Raw genomic sequence first — 10,307 nt, 5'->3', positions numbered from 1 at the left:
TCTCTCTCTCACTCACACACACACACACACACACACACACACACATTAAAATATTTTCATTAAAATAAATCTTAATAAATAATCAAATAAAAATGAAGGTAATGGGATTTATTATCATTTTAATAACTCTTGGCTGTGGGATCATGTCCCTGCTTGGCTCAATCCGTTTCATGCGTGCCAGAATAATTGCACTGTGAATCTCAAAGACGCCACAGAGAAAAATCAAGAACAAATAATAACAAAAATAAATGTATCTACACCAGCAGTCAAAAGTCTGGACATCCTCCAGTGAATTTATGCTCTTCACGAACTTAATTCTATTTCAGTCTGCTTAAAATATAGAAAGCAGCTTTGCAGACAATTACAAATGGAACCTGTGAGACACAACAAAATAATACATCTGTACAAGTCTGAAGATGTTTTTTTTTCACTGACATTCATTTTGTTCTGCAAACTTTATGAGAATGGCAAAACATCTGGCATTAAAAAAAAAATTGTTTCAGACCTTCACATGCTTAAAGTCTGTGTGCACGAAAATCAGCTTTTCCCACATAGTAAGAAGAGCCGCCGTTAGCTAAATTATTTCATCTCTCACACCTTGCATATTTATTTAGTAAATATTTTGGCTATTATAATAATTCAGTCAATAAATTCACACCAAATTTGCATTCTGTCTATTTTGCATTAATAAAAAAGCCTATTTTTTGAGTTAAGATATTTTTGCATTGCATGTTGCTATGTCTTGCTACAACGTCCTGTTTTAACAAGAAATGCATCAACAGAGGAAAGAAGACTGTACTAATAAAGCTAATATATCTGGCACACACATGATTATTTTTATAGCACATATATTTATAATTATATAAAATATGTTTAGAATTTAATAATAGCACTTAATATTTATTTGTAGTAAAATATTTAAATAAAACTAATATACAATTATATAATCACACACACACACACAATTTAAATATTTAAATATAATATTTTAATATTTATAGTAAAAAGTATGTTTATTTTTAGAATTATATTATAAATCTCAGCATAAATAGAAATATGATCATATTTATTTAAATACTTATAACTACATATATGTGTGTGTATAGTATAAAATAGAATTATTATAATTACATTAATCATATACTTATTGTATTATTATTATGATAACTATTTTGATATTTATTTGCAGTGTTATATATTTAATAATTATATAATAAGTCATTTTAATCATAATAAATCTTATAAATATATTTTTATTTTATGCTGAGATAATAAATGAGATAAATTAAAATAGTTATTACAATAATATGGTTAGCATGGGTCTGTTAGCTTCTGCTAGATGTCATTACACCATCTGGCTGCAAATGCCAAATTTTTCCATTGACAGTCATTAAAAAGTATCCATGTAGTCTGATAACACACACACACACATATATATATATATATATATATATATATATATATGTTATCATATTATTGTAATAACTATTGTGAAATTTATTTATTGTACTTCTGAATATTTTATAATTATATAATAATTAATATTTTTAATTATAATACATCTTATTAATACACACACACACACACCACACACAGACACAGACAGACACACACACACACAAAAGTAGTGTAGTTCCTGCTGGTATCAAATGATTTGAATTTCTTGTATTTCTCATTTGGACGTTTTGTCTAAAAGTGTCTGCTAAATGAAGAAATGTGTTACTTACGCTGTACCCAGTTGCCGCTGACAGGACTCAGGAAGTTGGGATACAGACCGTGAGGCTTCTCGATTTTGTTCAGCAGCTTTCGGATGTTCATCACCTAAAGAAAAACACAAATCATAGGGTTCATTCACGGCCCGTATCCCATCCTCTCAGCGTGAATCATCAGGACGTAAAGGACTCTCGCCTTCTCAGTGAACAGGGGGTTTCCGGACAGCTGGGACAGGTGAAGGAACTCCAGGTGCAGCGTGCCAAACTCGGCCAGGATGCTGCTTCCGGCCGATGCCCAGCCCCAACTCCAGCTGGTGCCACTGCAACAGAGAGCAGAGCCGCTCCGTGAACACAGAGCAGATCAGCACACGCTTTAACACACACCTGCTAAAAGCCTTCGCTGCATCCCACACGAGAGACTTACACAACGCTCATCCATAATGATGCCATTAATGATTCTACTGAAGAACAACAATACAAATACAGGCTTAGAAATAGAATTTATTCTATTTATCCGAGATTATACATCTCGGGTGATTTGCACCAAAAATCCAAAGCATTCTTCTACCATAAAGATTGCACCGATTTGACATCGATACCACCAAAAGATGCATTTACACAGAGCAAACAATGATCTTCATGAAAACAACTAAAAATAACATGCATTTATTTTATTAAGGTGTTAAATATGCAGTTGAGGTTAGAAAACTATATTTTTAATCAGTCATTTTTGTCATTCTTAACATCTTTAAAACAAGCCAAAACAGCAAACTGCACAAGATATTAGGATTTGCTCATGGAAAATATTTTTTGGAATGGAATTAAGTTTATTTTCCTTTTTCCATTGATTCTTTGTTGATGTTTATTCATATTGTAAAACAAGACAAAAATACTGATTAAAATATTTTTATAGTGTATTTGTCTGTTTCAGTGTTATTGAAGATAATGTTATAGTTTTTATTAATATTTTTAAATCAGTTTTTATTTTTATATATATATTTTTTGTAATTTTGTTGTGTTTATATATATATATTTACACACACACACACACACACACACACAATTTTTATTAATTTTAATTCTAGTTTCAGTTATTGTTATTTTAGTACATCAAGTTAAAATAAAATAAAACATATATATATATAAAATGAGAAGTTTTGCTTCTTGTGCAAATTGATCCTTTAAACATTAGATATTTTTACTAGAAAATAAGATGAAATTAGAAATGATTTATGTTGTGCATTTGTCTGTATGCAACCAGGGGCGGTTCTAGACCACAGTAACTGGGGGGGCCAGACAGGGGCCACTTGTGCTTTTAGGGGGCACAATTTTAAAATGAATCTTAAACTACTTTAAGTAGCCCATTATTCATTCAGTAATTTTTCACCATGTCATGTATCGCTGCAATCTAGATGTAATCTATAACAATGTCAACTAAAATATGTCATATGACACACAGCAGCCACAAACAGATATAGGCTTATGTCTCTACTGAAAAAAACAAACAAACAAACAAACAAAAAAATACAATAAAACCATCACAGAAAATTTTAACGATTTCCACAACAAATAACATTACAAACAATCACTTTTTAACCATTAAAACTATTAAAAATGGTTTTCTGTAGTGTGTTTTGGGACATATTCCATTAGGATTTATTGGTTTTAACAAGCCACCAGTAGAAGGCAACCTATTACCAGTAGAGTAATAGAGTTTCCCTTAAAACCAATGCAAGTCCCATTATAACAAGTAAAACCATTACATATAACCATGTTTTATTCAGCAGGGGTTTTATTTTTAATTTTTTTTAATATTCCCAAGTCCAAATTTAGGGGGGGCCAAGCTTGTTGGCAGGGGGGCACTGGCCCCCCCTAGAACCGCCCCTGTATGCAACAAAATACAGTGAGGTTTTTAACTACAAACTTTTGCTTCCCATGCAAATGGATTTTTAAAGAAACTATGCATTTTTACTGGGAAAAAATTGACAAAAATTTCAAATTATAAATGATTTTTTGTAATGTATTTGCATATGCAATAAATAATACTGAGGTTTATGCTACAAAGTTTTGTTTCTTGTGCAAATTGATCTTTTAAGGAGGTTTATATATTTTTACAAAAAAAAAATGTTTTAGTGTATTTGTCGGTATGCAATAAAATATACTGAGGCTTATGCTACCGATTTTTGATTCTCATGCAAATTGATTGTAGTGTATTTTTCAGTATTCAACTAAATGTATTGAGGTTTATGCTACAAAGTTTTGCTTCCCATGCAAATTGATCTTTTAATGATATTTATATATTTTTACTGGAAAAGTTGCTTTTCAAAAATACTGATTAAAATGATTTATATTCTTTATATGTCTTTATACAACAAAATATAGTGAGGGTTATGTTACAACATTTTTAGATATTCTTTACTGGAAAACAAAAAAAATACTAATTAAAAAAATTATTTTTGCAGTATATTTGTCAATATGCAATAAAATATACAGATGCTTGTGCTACCAATTTTTGCTTCTCATGCAAATTGATCTTTTGACAATGTTTAGCTATCTTTACTGGAAAACAAGACAAAAATACTGATTAAAAATGATTTTTGTAGTGTTATGGTCTGTATGCAACTATGTAAATATTTGAAGAGCAGTTTGAACAGCACACCCAGAGCATTTTATCCTTTGTTTTGATTAAATGGCATTAAAATTTCATCCGTTGTTCAAAACGGAGACGCTTCTGCTTGTGTTTACGCTGCAGGTCTCACCCCTGCCGAATGGGGAAAAACTGAAGAGAGAAACATGAAAGAGAGACAGAGATGCTGAATGAACTCTGAAATGAACCGCTCCAGATCTGGGCTTCGCTCCTCCCTGCAGGATTGCTTCGGTGAAACTGTGGAACTAATTCACAAGATTATTTGTGTCTGGTTCTTATTGTGAGAGCGAGCCACGCACCGCTTCCCTTCTGAAGCAACGATCAATAGCACTGACGTCTCGGGAGGAAGAGAAAAGTGAGAAAAGTTTCGGCGGAAAAACCAACCGAAACCGGCACAAAACAACTAAGAGTTCGTTAAACAAAAGGCAGAGAGAGTTTGCTGGTGGGAGAAATGACTTAAAGCCCATTTAATCAGTCTTTGTTGGTGTTAAAAAACAGAAGCTGAGCAGATGCTTCTATTTAAAAAAACATTATAAAGTCATTTTTGAAGACAATTATTGCACATTTACTTGAAATATGCATGTGACGCTGCATTGGAATTTGACCAATAATAATCTATAAACTGTAAGATTTTTATAATTACATAATTATTATAATTAAATATTATGTATGTAAATAAATATCAAGTACTATTATTAAACTATAAATCTATTTTATATACTTCTAAACATATTTTTTTACTATAAATAGATATTAAATCAAGTGTGTGTGTGCCAGATATATCATCTGGATTATCAAAATAGTAAGCATTAGTAACAAAATAGTAACTGTTTTCAACATTGATAATAATCAGAAATGTCTCTTGAGCAGCAAAGCAGCATATTAGAATGATTTCTGAAGATCATGTGACACGGAAGACTGGAGTAATGATGCTGAAAATTCAGCTTTGATCACCGAAATAAATTACATTTGAACATATATTCACATAGAAAACAGTTATTTGAAAGGTTACACTTTACTTGAAGGGGTGTGCATAAGACTGACATGACACCTTCACAATCATGACATGACACCTACACAATCATGACATGACACCTTCATAATCATGACATGACACCTACATAATCATGACATGACACCTTCATAATCATGACATGACACCTACATAATCATGACATGACACCTTCATAATCATGACATGACACCTTCATAATCATGACATGACACCTTCATAATCATGACATGACACCTTCATAATCATGACATGACACCTTCATAATCATGACATGACACCTTCATAATCATGACATGACACCTTCATAATCATGACATGACACCTTCATAATCATGACATGACACCTACATAATCATGACATGACACCTTCATAATCATGACATGACACCTTCATAATCATGACATGACACCTTCATAATCATGACATGACACCTTCATAATCATGACATGACACCTACATAATCATGACATGACACCTACATAAGACTGACATGACACCTTCATAATCATGACATGACACCTACATAAGACTGACATGACACCTTCATAATCATGACATGACACCTACATAATCATGACATGACACCTACATAAGACTGACATGACACCTTCATAATCATGACATGACACCTACATAAGACTGACATGACACCTTCATAATCATGACATGACACCTACATAATCATGACATGACACCTACATAAGACTGACATGACACCTTCATAATCATGACATGACACCTACATAAGACTGACATGACACCTTCATAATCATGACATGACACCTACATAATCATGACATGACACCTACATAAGACTGACATGACACCTACATAAGACTGACATGACACCTACATAAGACTGACATGACACCTACATAAGACTGACATGACACCTACATAAGACTGACATGACACCTACATAAGACTGACATGACACCTACATAAGACTGACATGACACCTACATAAGACTGACATGACACCTACATAAGGTTTTTATGCATGTTTATGACAACTGTCATTAAGTGTCATTCGCTCAGTTATGTAATTTTTAATGCAAAGATGACATTGTTTGAGATGTCTTTGTTATGGGCTATGGTTGGGGGTAAGGTAGAGGTAGGGTTAGGTTAGGGTTAGGTCAAATAATGTCATATTTGCATTAAAAATGACATAACTGAGCGAATGACACTTAATGACAGTTGTCATAAACATGCATAAAACCTCCTTCATATTCATGACATGTGTCATGTCATGATTATGAAGGTGTCATGTCAGTCTTATGCACACCCCTTCAAGTAAAGTGTTACCATTTTAAATTATAATAATATTTCTAATTTTTACAGTTTTTACTGTATTTTTAATCAAATAAATGCAGCCTTGGTGAGCAGAAGAGACTTCTTTCAAAAGCATGACACTGACCAGCAGCGTAAACGTCATAATAAGAGCGCGCTGGCAGTGACGTGTGTTCGTTCTGTGTCATCACGACTAACCTGAGCCCTCTTTCTCTCAGCCCATCTGCGGGACCGGCTCCTGTTACTCATCTAACTGGAATTAGCATGAGAATCAGTTAATTAAATTTGCCTGCAGCTGTCAGAGCGAGCTGGTGGGCTAACGGAAGCCAGGTGGGCGGCAGGAGTGCCAGAAAGCATCTCTTTCTCTCAGAAAGCCTACTATTTGAGACATATGGCTTTGCGAATGGGACGGTCGAAGCTGCGTCAGATGCTCACCTGCCCAGGTTAATGACTCCTCTGGGAATGCCGGTGGGCGTGTTGAAGGCGGGTAACAACTTCTCGCCCAGCTCCATCACCTTCTGCTTAAATATCTGCAAAAAACAAACCAGAAGAGTAAACGGTTAACAACTAGGATACACATCTATGAAGTTGTTTCCTCACATTCACACACTTCCTCAACTCTCATGCATTTAAAGAGCCCATATTCTACACGTTTGCGGCATTTTCCTCCCATGCAATCCATCAAAAACAGTCAGATAACAGTCAGAGTTCAATGCATCGACTGATAAAAATTCTTCATCTATATTATGATTCACTGATGCTTTTTGAAAGAAATTACTATTTTTATTCAGCAAGGATGCATTAAATTGATCAAAAGTGACAGTAAAGACATTTATAATGTTACGAAAGATTTCTATTTCAAATAACTGCTGTTCTTTTGAACTTTTTGTTCAACAAAGAACCCTGAAAAATTGAATGTATCAGGGTTTCCACAAAAAATATTGGGCAGCACAACTGTTTTCAACGTTGATAATAATCAGAAATGTGTCTTGAGCAGCAAATCAGCATATTAGAATGATTTCTGAAGAATCATGTGACACTGAAGACTGGAGTAATGATGCTGAAAATTCAGCTTTGATCACAGAAAAATATATATTTTACAATATATTGACACAGACAACAGTTATTTTAAAATGTAATAAAAATGTCACAATTTTACTGATTTTACTATATTTTTTTGCTTAAATAATTGCAGCTTTGTTGAGCATAAAAGACTTTGCTCAACACAAACTTGTATTGCAAGTATGCAAAAAAATGCAACGATAAACATTTCAAATACACATTAGAGAGTCCAATTATCAGAATAATTAAAAATTAATAAAAAAAAATTAACAGTTTGTTTCAAAATAATATCTTGTTATATTTCAAGTGCAACAGCAATATTTCTCAAATACACCCAAAATGGACTTTCAAACATCTTGAACCCAAACAAACCAGTTTAGCATCCATTAAGCACCAGCAGCTTCTGTGACAAGGTCATGTTCAAAACTGAATTAAACTTAACGTTGAGCAGCAGAATGAAACCAAGTGCAGAACATTGCGATCTCAAGACGTGTTTATAATGCTTATGACGGCAATAACACATAAAGACAGTTGGAAATACGGCTGGTGACAGAGATATTTCTCTCCAAGCTATTTTTAGTGGTGCTTGCTAAGGCAAACATCACTTTTATTGCTACGATTTAGGTTGAGGGATTTGAACAAACCTCTAAATCTAAGTATTAAACTTTAGAGTGTAACTCGTCCCATATCAGACTTATGATTTTCACCTGGTGGGCGATAAAACGGGTGTAAAAAAATCCCATAGACTTGTACTGAAGGAGGCACAAGATCAGAATATCACAGTACTCACTTGATACAGTAAAACCACATAGCAACCATTCAGAACACCTTAGCAACATGGTAGCAGCTTATTACGGTACAAGAAACACTGATGTTTGGCACCAAGATAAATCATATTTATCTGAGTTGTGAATGAGTTTGCAGTCTGTACTAAATATGATGCAATAAATGGACTCGCACAATAATGAGAGAAAATGGCTTCCCATTGAGTCATGTAAACAAAAACAATGTGATAGTATAGGATTCACAAACAAATCAAAAGAATCAGTGAGACCAGTGGAGTCTGACTACTGAACGAATGATTCTTATGAGTCAGTTCTTTTAATGAATTGTTCAAAAGACTTTGATTCAGTCAGAAGAATCCTTCACTGAACTGAATCAATTAGAATGAATCAACATCAATGAACTGCACTGAAGTTATCATTATTTTCAGTGAAGCAAGTTTTGCATCAGTAACAATACACTCTATAGCTTTGTGTTGTTAAAGATGAACATTTGCTGATATTCAACAGCACGATTGCACTAAACTAAAGTAAAAACAGAACAGTGAAACACACACACACACACACACACACACACACACATACACACAGTATGAGTAGGTGGTGTTTAGTTTCTGAATGAATCACAAATCGGTTAAGGAAATGATTCAATGACTCAATCATACATAAGAAATTTTACATTGACATTGGCATTGCGTTGGCAACTAGCTGAAATAAAATAAGCTTTATATATATAATATACACTATAACTATATATAACAGACACATACATGTGGTTTTATGTATACGGTGTATGTATATATGTGTATATATGGAGAGAAACATGATGCATACATATGATACATACACACTTATGTTTTTAGTCCTTATCCTAAAAACAAATCTGAGTTTGTGGATGGCCATTGAGTGCAGAGTTCTTGTCACCAGCAGAAGGTCAAACTTCAGCCTCCTCAGAAGCACTGGGCTCTAGAGAGACATGCAGTGCCCTCTGCTAGAACGGGGGCAGCACATCTCTTGTTTAATGCATTTGTGCAGCACGAAATGAGGGCTGAGATGAGAAGGACAGGAGAAGAGCAACCTGATTGGCCCCCTGCGCTCGTATCAGAGAGATCACTAATGACCCATAGCTGGAGACACCAACTCCAGCAGAATCACATCTGTGAGGCTTCACCTGCCAGAATATAACACACTAACATATTAAAGGAATAGTGCAACCAGAAATGAAACGTCTGTCATTATTTACTTGCCCTCATGTCGTTGCAAATGCATGCATTTCTTTCTTCCATGAAGCACAAAATGACATGTTTATAAAATAAAGTGGAAATGAAATGGATGCTTTAAGGCTCCGAAATTATAATACAGCTTCATAAAAGTATGATGATGTATGCATATAACTTACGCAATACCCTGAAAAAAAAACAACTGATGTAGCATTTACTTTGAAACTATTTTCACACAGAAATTACTAACAAATTTCACAAATAATGACAAAGAAACATCAACTAACAGTTAAATGTGAAATTTTAGGCAGAAAAATTAAGTACCGTATTGGCACGAATATAAGACGACCCTGATTATAAGACGACCCCCCTTTTTCCAGATGTACCTTTTGGAAAAAGGCTTTTTAAAAAACAAATCTTGTTTTTTCTCAGTAAAAAACATTTTGCCTTCAATTATTTTCATATTGCATATTTTTCCTATTTTAATTTTTGTTTTGAAAGTATGATAAAAACTGGTAAAATGTACCAACAATCACATATAAAAAATATACACTTTTTGATATACCATAAAAAAAAAA

General features: G+C 33.6%; 1 protein-coding gene across 1 annotated transcript in view; it reads right to left on the bottom strand.

Annotated features, from left to right (window-relative positions):
* Positions 1-10,307, bottom strand: part of LOC107713850 (mannosyl-oligosaccharide 1,2-alpha-mannosidase IA-like) — a 128,004-nt gene that overhangs the window by 17,280 nt on the left and 100,417 nt on the right. The window contains exons 5-7 of the mRNA XM_016519492.1: positions 7,101-7,195; positions 1,909-2,032; positions 1,728-1,821 (exon numbers count right to left, since the gene is read on the bottom strand). Of these exons, the coding sequence (XP_016374978.1) occupies positions 1,728-1,821; positions 1,909-2,032; positions 7,101-7,195 (313 nt within the window). The remainder of the gene's footprint in view (positions 1-1,727; positions 1,822-1,908; positions 2,033-7,100; positions 7,196-10,307) is intronic.

This window comes from Sinocyclocheilus rhinocerous, unplaced genomic scaffold, assembly GCF_001515625.1.
Source record: "Sinocyclocheilus rhinocerous isolate Xijiao unplaced genomic scaffold, SAMN03320098_v1.1 scaffold389, whole genome shotgun sequence".
NCBI lineage: Eukaryota > Metazoa > Chordata > Actinopteri > Cypriniformes > Cyprinidae > Sinocyclocheilus > Sinocyclocheilus rhinocerous.
Note: the sequence above shows the minus strand (reverse complement) of the source record. Positions and strands in the feature narration are given on the sequence as shown.